The sequence below is a fragment of the Leopardus geoffroyi genome, chromosome A1 (genome assembly GCF_018350155.1).
Source record: "Leopardus geoffroyi isolate Oge1 chromosome A1, O.geoffroyi_Oge1_pat1.0, whole genome shotgun sequence".
Classification (NCBI taxonomy): domain Eukaryota; kingdom Metazoa; phylum Chordata; class Mammalia; order Carnivora; family Felidae; genus Leopardus; species Leopardus geoffroyi.
This window is the reverse complement of record NC_059326.1, coordinates 71,273,735-71,296,301: the sequence shown is the minus strand read 5'-3', so window position 1 is coordinate 71,296,301 and position 22,567 is coordinate 71,273,735. Positions and strand designations below refer to the sequence as shown.

At 42.6% G+C, this 22,567-nt stretch overlaps 1 protein-coding gene across 9 annotated transcripts in view; it reads right to left on the bottom strand.

The window, feature by feature from the left end:
• The window catches only part of PCCA (propionyl-CoA carboxylase subunit alpha), a 416,136-nt gene extending 401,750 nt beyond the window's left edge, over window positions 1-14,386 (bottom strand). For 4 of the 9 annotated variants that reach the window (XM_045481160.1, XM_045481139.1, XM_045481113.1 and 1 more), the window contains exon 1: window positions 14,224-14,369. In XM_045481160.1, coding sequence (XP_045337116.1) covers window positions 14,224-14,328 — 105 coding nt within the window. In that variant the 5' untranslated portion in view covers window positions 14,329-14,369. Of the gene's footprint in view, window positions 1-14,223 lie in introns of all 9 variants that reach the window. The other 5 variants (XM_045481105.1, XM_045481149.1, XM_045481124.1 and 2 more) reach the window with 4 other exon arrangements.
• Window positions 14,387-22,567: the final 8,181 nt, after the last annotated feature.

Sequence of the window (22,567 nt, the reverse complement as noted above, 5' to 3'; positions counted from 1 at the left end):
GTAGTCATTGATAAAGCTATTAAAAAAAAAAAAAAAAAAAAAAAAAGTGGGGCTAGTGAAAAGCAAATGGTACTACCCCTCAGAACTTTCTAAGAGGACAACGTTAATAAGAGGCAAATGTTTTTATACCAACATTCTTAAATAAACTCAAAGATCTAATTTTTTTAAAGCACCAAGCCTTAAATTACAAAATCTAATCTTAATATAAAAGTAAAGGTAATAGATAAGAAAGACACTTTAAAAATGAAGTTCACACTATCAAGTAAAAGACTCGTGAATCAGGGTGCCTGGGTGGCTCAGTCCATTGAGCATCCAACTCTTGATTTTGAGTCGGGTCATGATCCCAGTGTCATGGGATTGAGCCCCACAATGGGCTGAGCTGAGCACGGAGCTTGCTTAGGATTCTCCCTCTCTCCCCTTGCCCCTCTCCCCAACTTGTGCACACACTCACTCGTGCTCTCTCACTCTCAAATTTAAAAAAAGTAAAAGACTAGTGAAGACACTGGTTGGAAACTGGGAAAACACACTTCATACTGTGTGCTTTTTATGTTTTTACATTTACTTATTTATTTTTGAGAGAGAGAGAGAGAGAGAGAGAGAGAGGGAGAGAATGAGTGGAAGGGGGCAGAGAGAGAGGGAGACAGAATCCGTAGCAGGCTCCAGGCTTCAAGCTGTCAGCACAGAGCCCGACGTGGGGCTGGAACTCACAAACTGTGAGATCATGACCTGAGCCCAAGTCGGACGCTTAACCGGCTGAGCCACCCAAGCGCCCCGAGTTTTGGTCTTTAAAAGGCACACGCTGGGGCACCTGAGCGTCCGACTTCGGCTCAGGTCATGATCTCACAGTTTGTGAGTTCGAGCCCCACATCGGGCTCTGTGCTGACAGCTCGGAGCCTGGAGCCTGCAGCCTGCTTCGGATTCTCTGTCTCCCTCTCTCTCTGCCCCTCCCCCACTCACACTCTGTCTCTCTCTCCTTCAAAAATAAACAAACATTTAAAAAAAAATTTTTTTAAAAGACCAAAACTCACTCTTAAATACCTTCAGACATCCCTGTAAGTTCAAGAGTATTAGGCCCAATTTTAATGAGAGAACAGAGTCTTGAGAATTTTAATTTGTCCAAAGTCATTAGGCTAGGTTGCAATGGTTGCAAAATTTAAGCACAGATCTATTCAAAGCATTCTGGAGTTTATTTTGAGATAATAAAAAGTAATGGCACCTCCCACGTGAACACCAATGTCTATGCAAAGATACAATTAAAAGAGGGAAAAAACAACAATTTACCAGGAGGGTCTCACCACTCTATGCATTCAAATAAAAATTCAGTCTTCCACTGCCTTCAGCAGAACAGCTATATTTAGCAATTTTAGTCCCACATCAGACTTAATAAGATAAAGGTAATACTACTTCTCCAGAAAATCAGGTCTTGTGTTTATAGCCTCAGCCCATGCAGAAAACTAAGAAAACAAATTCCAAGAATAAAGAAAAACAAAAGCTCCCTGGAAATTTCTCATTCTGTTGCAAACCATCACTAGGGTATTTACACAAAATAAATAACATGCAAGCTTCCTACCCATTTTATAAAATGTAACAACAAAATAGTTGACATTTTTACAAATTCTCCCTAATATTGTAAGGTACATAGTGGTCTGCTGCATGAACAGGTCAACATGATCTTTTTATAAAAGACAAAATCATACGTGTGTCTTTAATCACTAACAAATAAAGGCTGTAACTGATTCCTGATGACAAATGTGCATCTTGCAGACAAAAAAACACAACCTGGGATGGACATTTTAGGTATTCTAATTACCTAAGAAGAGTGAGAACAACAGCGATGTTTATGTCTGGGGAGGGGAATACTTTAAAAAGCACCCTACCACTCAGCAAAGAACTATGGGAAAGAAAATCAAGAAACCTGAATTCTAACCCTAACTCTAGGACTTGAGCAAACCACTCCAACCCATCTGCTAAGAAATGAAAGTCTGGATGACTTTTCTTTAAGGTCCCTTACAAACCTAAACCACAGTTATCAAAAAAACAAGAGCTTACATAGTAGAGGGGTATCTAATGTGTACAAGCTTCTCATGATCATGAGAGGATATGCACTCGATCCAAAGTCAACATGTAAGCCAGTGAGGCCACGCAAGGCGGTGACCCAGATCTCACTGCTGAACTACTACTACACTCAGAGTAACTAACAAACATGCAGACCTACTTGGTGTAAATCGAGCTGATTTCATAAATTTTAATCAGTATGAATTAATGCACTAAGTTTCCAGGCTACTTCTGGGAATAAAAACCTCCAGACTCTACAGACTCTACCTAATTAGATGAGCCCACGAGGAATAAGCTAAACTTGCCCCAAAAGTAAGAGTTTCTATCCCCAAACCACTCAGAAATCTCAAGTCGCCAGGATCTGACCACTGTTTGGGGGCGCTGACTCAATTATGCTATATTTACTTCCAGTGAAACTATCAGTAACCTAAAACTAAAATAGAAAACATCTATGCCAGGGGCACCTGGGTGCCCACTGGGTCGCTCAGTAGGTTAAGTGACTGACTTTGGCCCAGGTCATGATCTCATGGTTCATAGTTCGAGCCCCGCATTAGGCACTCTGCAGTCAGCACAAAACTCACTTCAGATCCTCTATCCCCTCTCTCTGCACCCCCCCTCCGCTTGCACAAGCACACACACTCCCTCTCTCTCTCAAAAATGAACAAACCTTAAAAAAAAAAAAAAAAAAAAGCCTACGCTTAAAAAAAAAAGTCTATGCCACACACTTCTTAAAACTAAATCCACTCTATTACAAGTTACATCTGGCCAAAACGTAGAAGCTGTAGCACTATACTTAATTGATCAAACTGGTGTTTTGGAATCTTTTTATTACTATTTAAAATACCTGATTCTGAAGACCTCAGACTATTTTACCAACAGTATTAAAAAAAAAAAAAAAAAAAAAAAGCATATAGCTTTTACACATTTGAATTTGTGATAATGTGTCCCAAAATTTCAAAAAAACATGGATTCCCCCGGTTAGCCAAGTAACTAGAAGTACAACTGGTCCAAGCAAAACTAGAAGAGCAGAACTATAAAGAAGAAACCAGGGTCTGAACTGGTTTATAGTTGGCCTTTCTCTGTTCCTGTTCACTCCTGGGAGACCTTTATGGAAGATCAAAGTTATAAAAAATACAGGTCAAAAATCAGATAATTTTTGTAGAGATACAACATGAAATTTCTTTTATCATTTTGTTTCCTAGTAATCTCCACACCCAACGTGGGCTAGAACTCATGACCCCAAGGTTAGGAGTCACATGCTCCACCAACTGAGCCAGCCAGGAGCCCCTAAAATTTATTATTTTTTTGAGAGAGAAAAAGAGAACAAGAGCTTGAGAGGGAGGGTCAGAGGACAAGAGAGAACCCTAAGCAGTATCCAAGCCCAGCGCAGAGCCCAACACCCAGCTCTATCTCACAACCATGAGATCATGACCTGAACCAAAATCAAGAGTCAGACACTTAACCAACTGAGCCATCTGGGCACCCTAAAATTTCTTTTTTTTAATACAGAGAATAGTTAGGAGAAATCTGCTTAATTTGCACCTCTACACAGAATTTTAATTCATTACTTTTATTAAGCATACAACAAACTGGCTACAAGCTCCATCCAAAGTTTTTTAAGGTACTTCCTAAAAACAGAACTTCAAGGGAAACACCTGAATCAACTCCAATTATAAAGACTATTTAGCCTATCACAGCCAAGAGGAGAAAGGTCAGTGTATACAAAATGACTTCCCAACAACCTCTTACCATTGGTTCTCTTCTACAAGATAAATATTTCCACATGTGGAAAAGAAATATCTGCTAACAGTGTGGCACATGGCAAGTAGCAGAACCTTCAGGGTCACAAGACCTGGGTCAGCACTTAGGTCCACCGCTTCGTAGTCATGCACCACCAAGCAAATCATCTCTCTGGACTTCGTTTCTTTTACTAAAACGTAGAGATATCCTACAGTTGTTGAAAGGATCACAAGAACCTTTACAAACTGTAAAGCACCAACAAAATGTAAGAGATTATTACACAATAACTAAATCCAATTATACAGCTGTTCCCTTCTTAAAATTGTACCAGACCCTTCCTTTGGGAGTTACCATTAGGGTAGTAATAATCAGGAGCTCTGGTCCAGACTCAGATTTGCATCTTCTAGAAAGTACATAATAATTGTTAACCAAAAGAAAAAAAAAGGGGGGGTGCGGGGGGGGGGGGGGGACGACAAAAGCTATAGCTTTTCAACAAACTGCATACAAGCTTTCCAGCCGTTGCAAACAGGGAAACAAATATGTGTTTCTAACACAGCACCTACTTTCACATTCTGGACATGACCTCATGTGGCAGCCAAAACTGGTAAATCCACTAGCAGTTATCTCAAAAAAAAAAAAAAAGGAAACGTAAACACTAGTTTAAAACCAAACGCTAGTGTAAAAATCAAAACTACCATTATGCTTAACACATCCACAGCAGCATTCAAATGGATAATACTAAAATCTGTTAACAGGCTAATTCATGATTAGGATGCATTCTGCTTCAAAGTAGCAGCTATCCTCAAGACCAGGGATTAACAGAGCCATAAAGTGATCTTACCAAGGTGAAAGTCAACATTAGCTAATGCTTCAGCTTCAAAATCTCCAAGAGAAGTTCCTCTCCATGTTTCACAAGGAGCTGAGCAGCCTCGCTTAGTATTTAACTGCAGCATTGTAACAGCCCCAGGGCGACCTGGGAACGACCTCCAAAAACACTAAGTCAGGCTTTTTCACTTAAGCACAGCTTTTTCTTCAAAACAGACATGAACTATTTAGTCTTTGGGACCTCACTAGCCAGCCCAATCTTCTACAGTCTGACCTTCCGTCAAAAGCGAGGCTGAATACCTGGTATTTGAGAGGTGATCAAACCTCAAGATTCTCTGGCTATGCCTCCACAGTGAGTTAGAGCACCAGGAAACTGCATACATCAACTCTAAACTTTGTCATCATTCTACCCAGCTCCCCTCTCAGGCCATTCTTCCCATCCCGCCTGTAGCAGATGTTGCCAGGGCCCCTCCAGAGCCTCTTCAGCAGTCAGCACGGCTTCCCCAGCTGCTGTGTTGACCACTCACAACTCACACCTGCTCCCTGGACTGACCCACTTGCCTTAACCAGACAGGAGTTCTCCGTTAAGACCGGGAGCTGCCCCTCTCTCAGCCCACAGCCAATGACTGACTAACAAGGGTGTACAAAAGGCCATCCCCACTCACCTCAAAGTGTGACCAATTCAGTAGGGTGCTCTGGTTATTAAGAACTGGCTGTCCAATATGGCAGCCACTAGCCACATACTGAACACTTGAAATGCACCAGTCCAAATTCTGATGTGCTCCAAGTATAAAATACACACCAGATATGAAGACTTAATACCCAAACAATGCAAAAGACTTCAATAATTTTTTTACATTTATATGTTAAAATATTTTGAATATACTGAGTTAAATAAAATACACTAATATTAATTTTATCTTGTTTTATTTTCTTAATGTGAGTGCTAGAAAACTACATTTGCAGCTCGCATAACATTCTATTGAACAGGGCTAATTTACAGTGGTGCTTCTCTAACTTTCTTGTGTATCAGCATCACCTGGAGGGCTTGTGAAAACATTGCTGGGCTCCATCCCCAGCTTCTAATTGGCCAGTCTGGGGGACAACTGAAAATTTTGCATTTCTACAGGTTCCCAGGTAATGCTACTTCTGCTACAGACTGAGTCCCCACTTTAAGAATCACTGTTTCAGGGGCGCCTGGGTGGCGCAGTCGGTTGGGCGTCCGACTTCAGCCAGGTCACGATCTTGCGGTCCGTGAGTTCAAGCCCCGCGTCGGGCTCTGGGCTGATGGCTCAGAGCCTGGAGCCTGTTTCCGATTCTGTGTCTCCCTCTCTCTCTGCCCCTCCCCCGTTCATGCTCTGTCTCTCTCTGTCCCAAAAATAAATAAAACGTTGAAAAAAAAAAATTAAAAAAAAAAAAAAAAGAATCACTGCTTCAGAGCTCCCCTATAGGGTGAGACTAAAGCCAGTCTCCAGCTGAGGCCCCTTCCTTGCTTAGCTTTTTTTCCCCTGTTCTATCCTGCTTTCTTCACCCTTCTGTTGACCACCAGCCTTTCAGGCTTCTGGGAAACCTAACCATCCCACCTCCAATAGAACTGTTTCTCCACAACTGTAACTTTCACAAAGTGCTAGATCAGTGACAACCAATGAGACAGGAAGAAAGATGACTGCATTTTTTTGTAAAATGAGTATCAAACTTATTTATTCGACTAATTGGGGTTTTTTTAATGTTTATTTATTTTTTGAGACAGAGAGCATGAACAGAGGAGGGGAGAGAGAGAGGGAGACCCAGAATCTGAAGCAGGCTCCAGGCTCTGAGCTGTCGGCACAGAGCCCAACGCGGAGCTCAAACTCACGGACCCCGAGGTCATGACACGGACCCCGAGGTCATGACACGAGCGGAAGGCAGCCGCTCAACTGCTCAACCGACTGAGCCACCCAGGTGCCCCTGTTTTTACATATTCTTTACATATTCTATGCAGTCAATAGCCTACTGCTTCCCTCTTCTCTGTGGCTACTAGGGAGTTCAAACTAGTTTTCATGTCAAGATGTATAAATTTCTCCTTTATTCTTTTTACTAAGTTTATTAATATGGTATAATAAAAGCACTGTAGATTTGACTTTGAATCCTGAATCTCCCACTTAATTCTTGTGTGACCTTGAGCAACTTAGTTAACCCCAGCTGTGGAAATGAGAATCATTTGAAGGTGGCTTGATGATTAAATGTGAATACAGCTTTTTTCCTCCTTTGCCATTTGCAACAACCCTAGAATCATCAACCCTAGAATATGGTTTCAAAATACTTTCCACAGCCATCCAGCACCCCACAAACAACAAATAAGATCAACCATCCCTCTGTGTTTTGTAAATGCCATCAAATCATTTCAATGGAAACTGCTGTCTTCATCTTCCACCCCAAGCTGCAGCGTTCCAAAACACTAAGACTATCCCACCCAAGGGCTCAGGTAGACCTAAGAGTCACTCTTTTTTTTCCCCCCTGTAAATTGAGATTTAATTCACATACCATAAAACTCATTCTTTTAAAGTACACAACTATGTATTTTAGTATATTCACAAAGTTGTGGAACCATCACCAATCTGATTCCAGAACATTTTTTCATTGCCTCAAAAAGAAACCCCTTAGCTATTAGCAGTTTCTACCAGCCTCCAGCCCCAGCCCCTGGCACCTGCTAGTCTGCCGTCTGTCTATGCATCTACCTATTCTGGACATTTCATATATATGGAATCCTACAATATGCGGCAGCCTTCTGTGCCTTCCTTTCAGGGATCCTTGATTCCACTCTTTGCTTACATCTCCCTTTGAACCCAACAGTAAATACTACTGGCTCTAGTTCTAAAATATATCCCAAGTCTTACCAGGTCTAACTCCAGCGCGACCACCCTACCATCCTCTCTTGTTGAACTTCTACAGTGGCCTCCTAACTGGTCTCCCTGATGCCACTCTTCCCACCCCAGTCTCCCCTAGGACATTCTCCACATAGCATTCAGAATGGTCTTTCCAAAACATGGATCCAGTTTGCTCAAAATCTTCCAAGGGACTCTCACGATTAGGATAAATTGCACATACAAGCCCCTATATGACTGGCCTACCTACCGCATCTCCTAGCACTCCTGTGTCATTGATTCACTCCAGCCAACTGGCCACACCCATCCCTTGACTATACCAGATACCATCGATCGCAACTCAGAGCTTTTGCTTGGCCTTCCTTTGGATTGCTAGTCCCCTAGATTGTCACGTGGTAATCTGGGTCACTTTCCTGGTCAAATGCCACATGCTCAGAAATGTGCCCCCTGTTTTTTTTTAGGTTAGCAGTTCTCAATACCACCACCACTCTATTTTTCTCCTTTCAGAGCACTTACTGCTCTTTGAACTTACCTATTTCTTTTTTATTTCTTTTTTATTTTTATCTTTTTTATTTTTGAGAGAGAGCGTGGTGAGCAAGGGGCAGAGAAAGGGAGAGAGGGCGTGGAGCCTGGAGTGGGGCTCGAGCTCACGAACAGTGAGATCATGACCTGAGCCAAGGTCAGATGCTTAACGGGCTGAGCCACGCAGGCAACCCTGAACTTACCTATTTCTGTGAACACAGTCAGTGTGCTCTACCTGGATATAACCACAATGAAGGCAGAGACGTTCACCATTATACCCCAGCTTTAAACAGCACCTGGCACATAGCAGGTGTAGCAAATTGAATGGTGGCCTCCAAAATTGTGTGTCCATATCTTAGAACTTGTGGCTATGACCTCTTCTGGAAAAAGGGTCTTTGGTGATATATTTCCAGATGGGATCATCCTGGATCCTGGTCACGGCCCTAAATCCAAAGACAAGTGCCCTTAGAAAAGAAAGAAGAGGAGAGGACACACAGGGAGAAGGAAGGGAAGGCCATGTGAGGACACAGGCAGAGACTTGCAGCCACAAGGTAAGGGATGCCTGGAGCTATGAGAAGCCCAGAGACAAGGAGGCATTCTTCACTGGAGCCTTCAGAGCGAACATGGCCTTGCCAACATCTTGATTTCCAACTTCTAGCCTCCATAACTATGAAGGAATAAATAAGTGTGGTTTTAAGCCACCAGCTGTGTCCCACGGATGCTCTATTAGTTTTCCTGACTGAAATTATAAGCCTGAAAATTATATTTTCCAACATTTTTGAAATTCACTTTTATTTTTATCTTATTAATACTGACCCATCACAGTTTGTCTTTTTTTTAATAAAAATGTCAGTAAGAATTTAAAATAAATAATTTTTTTTAAATCATACAACACCCTGATTTTTCAAAACAGTATGTATTTGCTCCAACTACTGGAGGGTATCTTCAAAGCAAAGTAATATTTCTATATATAAGAATATACCACACTACTGAAATCACTATCATTAAAGACTAAAGACCTTATCAAATTTTTCCTTCAGTCTTTTATTTTTATTCCTTGACCACTCTACACCAGGGACACGGTGAGGGAACATGTTTTAGTTTCTTTTGATCTCCTCAGTACATATCATGGTAGCAGGCACTTCACAGATGCTCCACAAACACTCTTTGAAGGGACAGAGACCTACATCTCTAGATGAACGAACGAACTATACTGACTCCTCTCAAACCATTCCTCTAAATCCTCCTGTCTCTTCATCTTTTTTTCAAATCTGAATTTAGGGCAATAAGATGGGAGTATTCTTGGGGCGTCTGGGTGGCTCAGCCGATTGAGCATCCAACTCTTGATCTGGGCTCAGATCATGACCCCAGTGTTGTGGGATCGAGCCCCGCTGAGCGTGGAGCCTGCTTAAGATTCTCTCTTCCTCTGCCCCGCTCATGCTCTAAAACAAAAAAATAAATAAATTTAAAAAGATGGAGTATTCAGTTAAGTATTAACTTACTATATCCTGCAGAGTTCACATCCAACTTCTACCTCAGATCACCCAAACACCTGCCGTCAATTTCCCTCTTATTTCCCACCAACTCAACATGACTCTTGTAGTCATCTAACTCAGGTTACCTAAAAGGAAACATTGTTTCTACCCCCAAAATATGTTTCCTTCTCAAATTTCCTTTTTCATCCCTATTCTCCCATTTACCCACATCTTTTAAAAAATAGGAATCATTTAAGGGTTGGCTCAGTCAGTAGAGCATACGACTCTTAATCTCAAGGTTATAAATTCAAGTCCCACATTGGGTGTAGAGATTACTTAAAAAAATAAAATCTTTAAAAATTTTTGGAATCATTTAAACAATGCCTTTTCCGTCACTCTTTTGATTAAACTGTCCCCCATCTTTCTCTCTTATTTAGAAAAGGATTTTAACAATCACTCCTCAGTTCTGAACCTCTTGACGAAATAAAACCCAAAAAGCAGATGTATAAATACACAAATGTCCATAAGCATTTTATCATGCCAGAACTGGTTTCTGTAATAATCTTAGAAAATTTTATTCCCAAATGATTGTCAGAAATCTATCAGCATGTTGGAAAGATTTACCTCCAGGCAATTCTAAAGCATTCAGACAGGCTTAAACATTCTTTTTCAAGACTAGAAAAGAAATTCTTGGAATTTTAAGGAACATAAAGCTTGAGCATTTAAGTTCTGTGAATGCACCATATAATGAGACCATCACTTAAATGAGAGACAATTTGTAACTGTGAAAACAAGGTTTGGGAATCATACCATCCAAGGTTGAAATTCTGCCTCAATCAATTGTGTCCTTAAGCAAGTTACTTCACTGCTGACGTTTGTTTCCTGGTCTGTAATACTGCAACTTTTTACCTACTTGCTATACAGATGACAGATAAAACATGAAACCATATAAGGCATTTAAAGTTCAATACACTGTAACAATCACCCTAAAACCAACATCCTAGAGCCACTGAAAAATGGAGACAGAAAAAAAAAAAAAACTGGGTATTTAAACAAAATGTGCTGATACACAAAACAAGACTAAAAGGTCAACTCTACATATACCCTAAAAGCAAACAAGTTCTGCTAACTGGCTAAAAGAATGGGGACACTAGGGTCTAGAGTTGCCAGTCTGCTTTCCAACCAACCAAATGGCTTGCAGGATGGAAAAGAGGAATGGCAGGAATAAAATATTTAAATGGTTCTGCTTCAAAGGCAGACTCAGTGGAGCACATTTCAAATTCATGTAAAAGAAGCACATAAAGAGTGTTGCCTGGGTGGCTCAGTCGGTTGAGCGTCCGACTTCGGCTCAGGTCATGATCTTGCAGTGCGTGAGTTCGAGCCCCGTGTCGGGCTCTGGGCTGACAGCTCAGAGCCTGAAGCCTGCTTCGGATTCTGTGTCTCCCTCTCTCTCTGCCCCTCCCCCACTCATGCTCTGTCTCTCTCACTCTCAAAAATGAACAAATGTTAAAAAAAAAAAATTTTTAACTAAAAAAAAAAAAGCACATAAAGAAGCTAAGCAGCAGTGCAAGTTCTTCCCCTAAAGTAACAGTGAACTCCAGAGATTCTTCCCACTTATGGGAGGAATTCTTTATTGGCACTCTACTCCAGTCAGTACTGTCAAACATCCAGCACCTATTGTGTTAAACACTGCACTGAGAACACAGAAATAGACAAGATGCAGTCTCTGGCAACACACTAAAAGAAAGCGGGAGATGGGGTGCCTGGCTGGCTCAGTGGGTGGAGCAGGTGACTCTTCACCTCAGGGTTGTAAATTTGAGCCCCATGTTGGATGTAGAGATTACTTAAAAATAAAATCTGGGGCGCCTGGGTGGCGCAGTCGGTTAAGCGTCCGACTTCAGCCAGGTCACGATCTCGCGGTCCGTGAGTTCGAGCCCCGCGTCGGGCTCTGAGCTGATGGCTCAGAGCCTGGAGCCTGTTTCCGATTCTGTGTCTCCCTCTCTCTCTGCCCCTCCCCCGTTGATGCTCTGTCTCTCTCTGTCCCAAAAATAAATAAACGTTGAAAAAAAAAATTTTTTTTTTAAAAATAAAATAAAATAAAATAAAATAAAATAAAATAAAATCTTTTAGGGGCACCTGGGTGGCTCAGTCGGTTGAGCGTCCGACTTCAGCTCAGGTCATGATCTCACGGTTCGTGGGTTCAAGCCCCGCGTCGGGCTCTGTGCTGACAGCTCAGAGCCTGGAGCCTGTTTCAGATTCTGTGTCTCCCTCTTTCTCTGACCCTCCCCTGTTCATGCTCTGTCTCTGTCTCAAAAACAAATAAATGTTTAAAAAAAAATTTTTTTTTATAAAAAATAAATAAATAAATAAAATCTTTTGGGGCACCTGGGTGGCTCAGTTACTGAAGCATCCGACTTCGGTTCAGGTCATGATCTCACGGTTCATGGGTTCGAGCCCCACGCCAGGCTCTGTGCTGACAGCTCAGAGCCTGGAGCCTGCCTCAGATTCTGTGTCTCTTTCTCTCTCCACCCCTCCCCTGCTCACTCTGTCTCTCAAAAATAAAAAAATGTAAAAAAAAAAAAAAATTAAAAAAAAAGAAAAAAGAAAATCTTTAAAAAAAGGGAGGGAGTATGGAGAAAGATCAAAGCTTATATATTATACCCCAATAACGTCTAAAAAGTATATAGCAATAAATACTGTAACAACTTTCCTCTCAGCCTCACCAATCTAAAATGTCAGTGCATCCTTCCTACCTCCAACATGAATGACTTCCCATCACTATAACATAAAGACCAAAAGTAATAGCTTGATCTGCAAAGCAAGCACAACCTGATTCATACCTACCTCCCTAGCACTGTCTAATCTCTGCACACTACAGCCTAAGTAGGCTTTTCTCAGTGCTTATATCTTGTCATTCCCTCTGGCCACAGGGCCTTTGCACATGCTATTCTTTCACAGTCATCTCTTCTATCTTTACAAGTCACTTTATCCTTCAAAACTTGTTTCAATTTTCACTTCCAAAGGAAAACAGTCCTTTCCCTTAAGCAGGATAGCATGATTAATAAGGGCACCAGTTCTGGAGTCCTATATCCTAGCTCAGCCACTTACCAATTCCATAGCTTTGAGCAAGTCACATAACACTTTGTGCCTCAATATCTTCATCTATAAATCGGGATTATATGGCTGTCGTAAGGACTGAATAAATTAATTCAAGTAAAGCACCAGAACGGTATCTATGACATAGAGCTCAATATCATGACTTGGTCAAATCCCTCCATTGTATTTTCTTATAGCACCAAGACCTCTCTCCTAATAGCATTTTACACTTACTTGTCTCTCTCTAATAGACTACCATATCTAAGAGAGCAGAAACTATATTTGTTCCCCATTGGTAGAATACAGGAAATAATCCCATAAAGATTTGTTGAATAAAAAAGTAGTTGAAAGGACGAAGCTGAGTCCCAGCAAAGTGACTTGTCTAATATACAAAACTTCATCTGTGTGACTGACTCCAAAGCCCAAGCCTTCCACTACACCAGGCCGCCTCCTATGTAAACGCATAAGATGTGACAACTGCAACTAATGTACCAACAAAGACTAAGATAACAAAAGCATTTAAAAACAGATTTTGTGGCCACACAAAGAACACTGTGTACTTTGAGAGTGGCATCCAAAGCTGAGGCTAAGCTAACACAGGTGCAGGCTCAATTCCACTTGGAGCTGGAGCTCCCACAGTGCTCACCTGGGCCTCAGTTCCCTCCTCTTTAAGAGAATGGGATGGGCCAGATCATCTCTAAAGTGTTTTCCAATTCTAGAGTTCAAGGACAATAAATCAATTTATGTGACAATTTTTAGAAGATTTTTTTCTTTTAAGGAAGTTTAACAAGCAGACGAACCAAATGACAGGTGATTTTCAGGGAGACCCTCATTTTAAAGAATTCGCTGAAATGACTTAATAAACCCTATTAATAAAGTCAAGCTATCTTTGCTCAGAAACTACAAGAGACTCCATTTTCAAGAGAAAGTCTTCACAGCGGCCCACAGACACTCCAACATATGAGCCAAGGCTGTCATCAAGAAACCCTGGGGCACACAGCACAGAGGCAAAATGGTTTTAGAACAATTGTACAAAACTCCGGCTAACCACTACGTAGAAAAGAAAACTAAACTCACAGGATGCACACACAGTAAACTGCGATGTAATTCGATTGAAATAGGCTCTCAACTCAAACGTAAAAGGTAGCAGCAATCCTGGCATCGCAGATACTTTAGAAGTTGAGATAAACTCACAACCCTAATTCTACTTCAGCAGCAATTCAGTGTCCCTAAAATTGGGAAAAAGCCAAGAGAAAACAAACTGTAAGGATCCTTAAGAATCCCTGGGAAGCTCAAGCCGAAGCCGAAGCCGAAGCCGTAAGGCACAAGAACGGCTGCAGGGAAAAGCACGTAGGCGCCAGCCACACGGCTGTCAGCCGCTCCCGGGGGCTAGCGAGCCGAGGGCGCACGCCTGCCAGCTCGGAGGGCCCCTCCGACTCCACGAGCCTCCGCGTAAGGGCTGCGCTCCAGCGCCAACGCGGGTGCAGAGGGACTAGGGGCGCCGACGGCTGCGGAACGGGCCGCGGCGTCGCCCGGGAACCGCGGGGCGCTCTCCGCCACACCGGCCACCCGCAGGCGCTGCAGGGCTGCGAGCCCAGCGAAGCCCAGCGAAGCCCAGGCCCGCGGGGAGCCCGCCCGGTCCTCACCTTCAGGGTCCACAGCGCTGAGCTCCGCATCAGCGGCTGCGGCAACCGCCGCCCACGCCGTCCGGCCCCGACCAGCGCCGCCGCCCCAACCCAGAGCCCCGCCATTGTCGCCCCTGCCGACCGGCGCTCTGCTGACCTCTCACCCCGCCGAAGGGGGCGGAGAAGGGGAGCGCCAGAGCTTCGGCCAATCACGCGCCGAGACCCCCGGCCCCGCCCCCTGCCGCTCAGGAGAGGACGTAGGGGCGACTGGCCGAACCGCGGAAACTGGCAGACCCGCCGCGGGACGGCCGAGTGCCGGGACCCGAGGGAGGGGGCCCCGACAGGACCCCGGCGTGAGCGAGTCGGGGAGGACGCGCGTGAGTCCTGGCGGCAGCTGGTACGCGCCTGCTTGGGGTAAACCCCGTCGTGTACCAGCGTCCACCTAGCTACAGCCCGTGGCCTGGCCACTCACTCCACGTCAGTGACCTAAGCCCCATGGCCACCCTGCAGGGCCGAGTGCCCTAAGTTCCAGACATAAGCCCGAACTATATTCCTTTTATTCGAAGGCATAAATTGCAAAGCACCAAGTCAAGATAAGATTTTGAACAGATAGCAGAGATAATGCTCTAGGTCTAGAAATAAGAGATCGGAGCTCAGGCTCGAAATAGCTGCTTGTCCGAGGAATTAGCCAAAACCAGGTCAGTTTCTGTTGCTTGCTAGCAGGCACCCTTACGAGTAGTAGTGCAACTACTAAGGGCCAGACCTTGTGCTGGATGTCCCAAATTCTATCTCATTTAACCTTCACAAGAATTCTAAAGGCCCACACATTATTCCCATTTTGAAAAACTGAATTTATAGGGAGGTAAAGTCATTTAGCCAGTAAATGGTGACACCAGGGTTTGAACCCAGGTCTGGCTGTCTTAAGAGACTTGGCTTTTGCTTTGCTGTATTACAAATTTTATAACATAAGCAGCACAGAGAAATAATATTATGATCACCCAGGCCCCCATTACATGGTTACAACAAATCAACATTTTGTCAGTCTTATTTCATCTAGTCCCCCTTTTCATCTTTTGCTGGAGTATTTTACATTGTTTTGTTTTTGTTTTTGTTTTTGTTTTTTTAAGTTGAGAGAAAGAGAGCAGAGGAGGGGCAGAGAGAGAGGGAAAGGGAGAACCCTGAGCGGGCTTGGCGCGTTCAGCACAGAGCCCAACATGGGTTCAGCACAGAGCCCACAGTTCATTGATCCCATGAACTGTGAGATCATGACCTGAGTCCAAATCAAGAGACGGTCACTTGAAAGACTGAGCCAGCCAGGTGCCCCATGCTGGAGTATTTTTAAGCAAATCTCAGACATCAGGTCATACCACCAACAAACAGGCCAGTATCAGCAGTTCTGCTCTTAACTATTTTCCTGCTCCTTCAGAGTCACCTTGAGAGAGTTGCAAAACTAGGAATGACCTAGAGTATGTTACAGCATAGCAAATGCCTAGAGGTACAAACAAAGTGTTTGGGATAGCAGAGAGATGACATTTTGTGGAACTGTAAAATGTAAGTAGGAACTTTCATGACAGACAAAATAAAAAGGAATATCAAGTTTCGCAGGTTTTTTCATCTGTGTATTTAAGGCTGGAATCATTTCCTACCCGAGAAACCTGCTTTTTTTTTTTTTTTTTTTCTTTCTTTTTCTTCTTCCCATTTTAACCTTTGGATTTGTTCTACTTACATCCTGTCTGTTTTGTTCTTTTCATGAAAGGCACTTGTGGCAGAAACTACTTGTTTTCTCCACTCATTCCTTTAATAAGAGAGCTCCTAAGTTTTAGCTGCACACAGGCCACCCAGCTCAAGGCCGCAGTATCCAGCCTCCCTTACAAGGGGTATGGCCATGTGACTAAGGGCAGTCTCATGGAATGTAAGGGTTGTGCCCTTAAAGAGTAGACGCATGCCCTCCATCTCCTCTACTCTCCTTCCTGAAGTTAGACATGGGTGGGTGCTGGAGTCATCTTCACTCCAAGACCGGAGCCCCATGTTGGAGATGGCAGAGCAAATGACAGGAGGAGCCCAACCCCCTGACTCTGTGGAGCCATCTTATCAGCCTGCTGCTGCTTAATGCATGTTCTGGGACAGAGAAACAAAGTTTTATCTTGTTTAAGTCATTGTTATTTCTGCCTTTACTATAGCAGCCAAAACTGTATCTTAACCAACTCATACTCTAGTATCCAGAAGTGAGGTGCTGACATAATGAAACCTGAAATGCATGGTGATAACAGTGACAACCCCAAAATCGCAAACCAGAAGCTGAAAGCTGACAACTCTTATTGCCATGGTACCTCTTTGGCAAAATGGTTACTTTCAAACTTCTGGACAGTCTTGCTATCACTATCACTGATACAACCTATACTTCTAATGCAATGTTTTCAAAGACCAGCAGTGGCATTTTAAGTTAAACAGTTCTACCTTGTCTGAGCTGTGCCACACACTTAGGATGTTTATGATCTCCAAAGCCCACTTCCTGTCTGAAATGTCTGTGAACAGTTGTTCCATATACTTGGTCTACTTTATCCACAGTGACAGAGAAGCAGTTACTTCATCGTGGCCAGAAACAGGTCTTTTCTCAAAACTCTGAAAGTATCTTTACATCGTCTTCTAGCTTCCAGAGTTGCTCTTATTTGTGATCCAATGTATCTGATTACAGTTACCTGGCTGCTATACTGTTGTGTAGTGGGTATGGAGCAGAGAGAAGTCCGAGTTGTAAATTAGGGAATCCTGACCAGCCATATGCACAACAAATAGCAAGCCTGCGCTCCACCAAGAGATCTTGACCTTTGAGCTACACATATCTGGCTCTCTTTGAGGGAGAGTATGCGCAGACTAGGTATGCTGGATTGAAAACTGTGTTTCCCTAAATCCTCTTCCCTTTATGGTGCCTGGTTAGAGTAGATCAAAAGAAAAACTGATAAGATATTTAGAAGGCAGGAGTGAAACATTACTCTCTGAAGATTATTACCGTAAGATAAGTAACGTAGTTTCCTGGAAAGTCTCAGTTTGCTGTCATCCAGGTTGTTTTTCCCAACTGCTACCCCTGCTGACCACCAGCAACTCCACACCCACCACTGGCTGCTTGACTGGAGAGCCACAAAGGGGTTAACTATACATAGGTAACTGCTCCTTATTGACCCCTCCATGAGATCCTTCTCGTTCCCATTTGGCAGCCAGACATGTATGGCTTCTCAGCTATCTGTCAAACTCCATCTTGTCTACGTTGCAATGCATCAGGCAGACTGTTTTAATCTCTCTCTCTCTGGTCCTCTGAAAGGAGCCTGTAGCCATTGACTAATGAGAGAATGCATCAGGGAAGGAAAAATAGCCCAAGTTTTCAGGAATTACTGGCTCTGAACTGCTAGTAATTCCTAGAGACCCAAAATGCCATTGTGTCCCACCACTGAAAGTAGAGAATGTGGCACAGCTATTTGAGTGATGAACGGGTGGACCACAGCAGACACTGCTCATTGTCTTCTAATGTCCATCTTGCTCTCATCAGTTCGGTAAAAGAACTCTCACAATTTAGGTGGGTGTATGGTAAGAACTACATTTCCTCGGGGAAGGAAGGACTTCCATGGCAGCAAGAGTGGCCAGGTTACTAAGTTTTGCCCAATGGGATGTAAGCAGAAGGGACGTGGACAGCTCTTGGGTTGTGTCCTTCAAAGGAAGGGGCACGTCTTCCACTTTCCCTTCTCTTCCCAGCTTGCCAGAATGGAGGCATACAGATTATAAGGAAAATTCCAAAGAGCTGAGGAGATGGCAGGATCTAGCTAACTGCTCTCCAAATATGTTCATTCTTCTTCCTGAGCACAATACTAGGCAACATTTCTAGCCTCCTTTACAGCTAGATGTAGTGAGGCACCTGCATTCCTGTCAGTGGAGTGTGAGTGGAAGTGAGATACTCCAACCTCGAGGCTAGGTTCATAAAACCCTCCATACATTTCTTCACACCCTTTCTTTCTCCTCTCATCTGCTGAGACTCCTGGAAGGCACTAGATAGAAGGAGCCTTGGTATCTCAATGCCTAAGTAGACCAAGATCTTTCTTGCCTTCCCACACTAAACTGTGACATGAGCAAGAAATAAACTTTGTATTTGCTTAAGCCACTGAGATTTGGGGATTGCAAAAGCAGTTAATCTACCCAGCCTAATACAGTATTAATAAAGGGAAAATAAGCAGACTAAAAAGGACTTTTGTACACATCAGAAGGGAAAAGATGATATTTAAGAGGAAAGTAGATTTTTTTTCTGAAAATGGAATGAAGGAATATTTAACACTAAATTATAGAATTGATAAATTTTGACAAGAACTCTTCAAAATCAAAGTATTGAAAATATTTTTTACTATTACTATAAATGAATTAGACCACTGCTTAAAAACTGTCAGAATAAAAATATACATTAACAATATCAGGAATAGTATCCAACCTATGAATAGCACCCAAGGTATCTAAAAACATGGCAAGGATTTCTTCTCCTTGTTTTACTTACTTATTTTTTGCAAGAGAGAAAACACAAGCAAGAGAGGGGAAGAGGGAGAGGGAGAGAGAATTTTAAGCAGGCTCCATGCCAGCATGGAGCCCAGTGTAGGGCTGGCTCTCACAACCATGAGATCATGACCTAAGCCAAAATCAAGAGTCAGGCACCTATCCAACTGAGCCACCGAGGCACCTTGCAAGAATTTCTTCTCAAAGAATTCAGTATTAGAGTAGGCTCTAGAGAAGGAGTTGGCAAACTTTTTCTGTTTAAGAAACAGTAAAGATTTGAGGCCTGTAAGAGGCACATAAGTCTCTGTTGCATATTCTTTTTTGTTTCTTTAGCAACCCTTTAAAATGTAAAAGTTTTTAAATTAAACTTTTAGCTTGCAGGCCTATAAAAACAAGAAGCAGGCTGGATTTGGCCTGGGGTGTAGTCTGCAGACCTCTGCTCTAGAGTAGTGCTATACTAAGTGCACTCCAGCTACCACTGCCCATTGGCCACCAATGTGAGAGTTATGTGACAAGGCTGTGATAAGATCTTTTAACAATGTATGTATTTATCTCAACACACAGTCTATGGTACATTTGTTCAGGTTGCTTTAGCAGATGTACTATAGACTGTGTGGCTTAAGCAGTAACTATTTCTCACAATGCTGGAAGCTGGGAAGTTCAAGATCAAGGTACCAGCAGACCCAGTGTCTGCTAGAGTCCGCTGCCCGGTTTGTAGGTAGCCATCATCTTGTATCCTCACACAGTGAGAACAGAGAAAGATATCTAATGTCTAATGTCTCTCCTTATAAGGGCACTGATCCCATTCATGAGGGCTCCACTCTCACCGCCCAATCACTTCTAAAAGGCCCCACTCCAAATACCATCATACAGGTGATTAGGTTCAACACATGAATTTTGGAAGGATACATTCAGTCCCTAGTAGGAACCTATAACTAACGTTTTGAGGATTGACACTGGCGCGCAGACCAAATTTTGTATGGTGCTGCAATCAAAGTCATGTCATGTTTTATGGACATCCACCATCCTTGGAACACCTTTCTAACATTGGGGAGTTTCCTACAGGATGAGTTCTCCCCAAGATAGAACCAGATATTTGCTTTGTCTTACTCCTTTACAGTTAGATTCAGGCAGATGATCTAGCTGCACCAGTAGCTGCATCCTAGAAAGATGTTGATTCAAGACAGCTATGTGATAAGCAGTTGCTACCCAGAATCCATTTGCTGGTGAGGGTAGCAGCACAGGCTCCCAGCTACAGGATCCATGTGGGGTCTTCGCTGGGGTCTTGTAGGAATACTGGAGTATTCTGTGCTGTCTATGTATCCTCCAATTCTACTCTCGAGCCCTTTGGAGATCTTGTGAGTTAATGTCCCTTAACAGATTCCATTTCTGTTTAGACTAGCTAGACTCTTCTATTGCACCTAAGAACTTACTGATATAGATGTTTACTGATAAATGAAATTAATTCACCATCCCAAATTAAACAGTGTTCAGGTCCTATCATTAACACCAGAGCTGTTTTTCTTCACTAAAAAACTTTGGAGTTTGTAAGAAATAATAATAAATAATAAAAATCATTTTAAAAATTGAGTTTGTTCCAATTAGTGTAAGTGAAAATTTTTAAATGTGGTCTCTTTCCTCAAGGACTTCAAAATTTATCTAGAGAGTGAAAAGTAGCATACCAAAAACAAAAAATAAGCACCAAATTGTGCACCAAGATACAAAAGCCTATCTCTAAACAGCTCATGAGGTGCAGCCAGGCCCAGAGCTCTTTCCTAGCATAGCAACCACAGAAGATCCTTGAAGCTCTCGGTAACCAACTTTGTGTCCAGCAGCCTCCTCATTTTGGCCACAGGTTAAGGACACAAGAATTGAACCCGACTCTTATGGAAGATTGTGGGAGAATTCTCAAATACATTTGGGACCATGGTACCTATGCATAACAATTTTTTATTTTCACAGAAACAAATTAGTAATAGTTTATGACTATTGTCTTTAAGCAACGTATGCCAAGGTCCCCAAACCCTTTCATATCTGCCCTGAGAGAACAAATAACATTTGTAAATACTGTTATTTAGGGAACTTCCTTGCTTACTCTTTTTGATATGTGTAGATTAAGGATAAACTTGACTGGATCCTGGAAGATCAAAAGAACTACAAAGAGTCCATTTCTGACCCAAATGAAAAAAAGACAGTAGATAAAATAATAATAATTAATATTTATTGAACGCTTATTCTATGCCAGAGACTGTTCTCAGCAAAGCGGTGTTTGGAGACAAAGCTGAAGGAAGAGGAAAGACCAGACCCTGAGGAAAGTAAATATTATACTATGGAGTTTGGGGCTTTCATCTTCCAGGCCAGAAATCACAATGTGGCAGAATGTGGGCCACACATAGCACAAGACTATGTTTGGCTTTAGCCGTGTGTGTGTGTGTGTGTGTGTGTGTGTGTGTGTGTGTGCGCGCGCGCGCACGGCGCACTCCTGCGCACGTTGTATGTTTCTCAAATTGAATTAGTTAACTATTCAAAATATGGCAGCTTTCGCGTATAAATCCAAATTTTCTTTTCTTGAGATAGTGAAAGATTTAACAATGCGGGGATCCCCACCTAAAAACATTCAAAGGCATCACCATGTGCCACACTCAGTCCTTTACTCATTGTCTTTAGATGCTTGTGTTTTTTTCATCCCTGTTTTTTGAGGTGGAAAACCTGAAGCATCTTAATCTAGGAAGTGATACTGTCTTTGCATTTTACAGTATTTTTTTGCATTATTCTAGAACTAGTGCAAAAGTATCCACATGGATAAATCTCACAAATATAAGATGCAGCATAAATAAATAAATAAATAAATAAATAAATAAATAAATAACAAATTGCTGAAGAATATATACAGTTTGATACTATTTTAATGAAAGTTTTAACATGAAACAGTCTTATATTATTGAAGAACACATGCATAAGTAATAAAGGGATGAAATAATGTGTGGGAACACTAGTTACTGAGTTTGAGAGGCAGGTTGCCCTTGCCGAGGGAGGCTAGGGCTGCCATAACTGGGTAGCTTAGATTTTTATTTTCCCACAGTTCTGGAGGCTAGAAATCCAAGATCAAGGTGCTGGCCAATTCAGTTTCTGGTGAGAACTCTCCCTAGCTTGTGGACAGCTACCTTCTCATTGTGTCCTCACATGGCCTTTCCTCCCTGCTTATGTTCAAGGAGAGTGACAGAACTCTCTGGTAACTTTTCTTCTAAAGTCTCTAATCCTGTCAGTTCAGAGTCTGACCCCAATGACCTCATTTAACTTTTAATTACTTCCATAAAGGCCTTATCTCCAAATACAGTCACAATGAGGTTAGGGCTTCAACATATGAATGGGGCAGGAGTGGGGAGGGGGAGACACATTCAGCCCATAACACTGTCCCATGAAGGGACACACACAGCACACTCTTGACCCAGCAATGAAAATGCATATGTGCAATGTTTTTGCCCAGGGAAGACTTTCAGAGACTCAGTGAGCAATGTTTCTACCGGCGGCTAGTCATGTAAGCACCCTTTGCTTAACACCTACCAAAACTCCAGATACCCAGAAGAAAAGCAGGTGTTCAGCAATAAACCACATTATTTGCATAGTCTGAGCACAGTGGGCCACCCTTATCAGTGGAAGGCAGTAGGAATGTTTCCAAAATCCAGCCAAGGGCCAACTTTGCAATCAGGCCCTTCTAAAGAAAGTCACCTCAGGGGTGCCTGGGTGGCTCACTCGGTTGAGCGTCTGACTCTTGATTTTGGCTCAGGTCATGACCCTAGAGTTGTAGGATTGAGCCCTAAGTTGGGCTAGTCTGCAG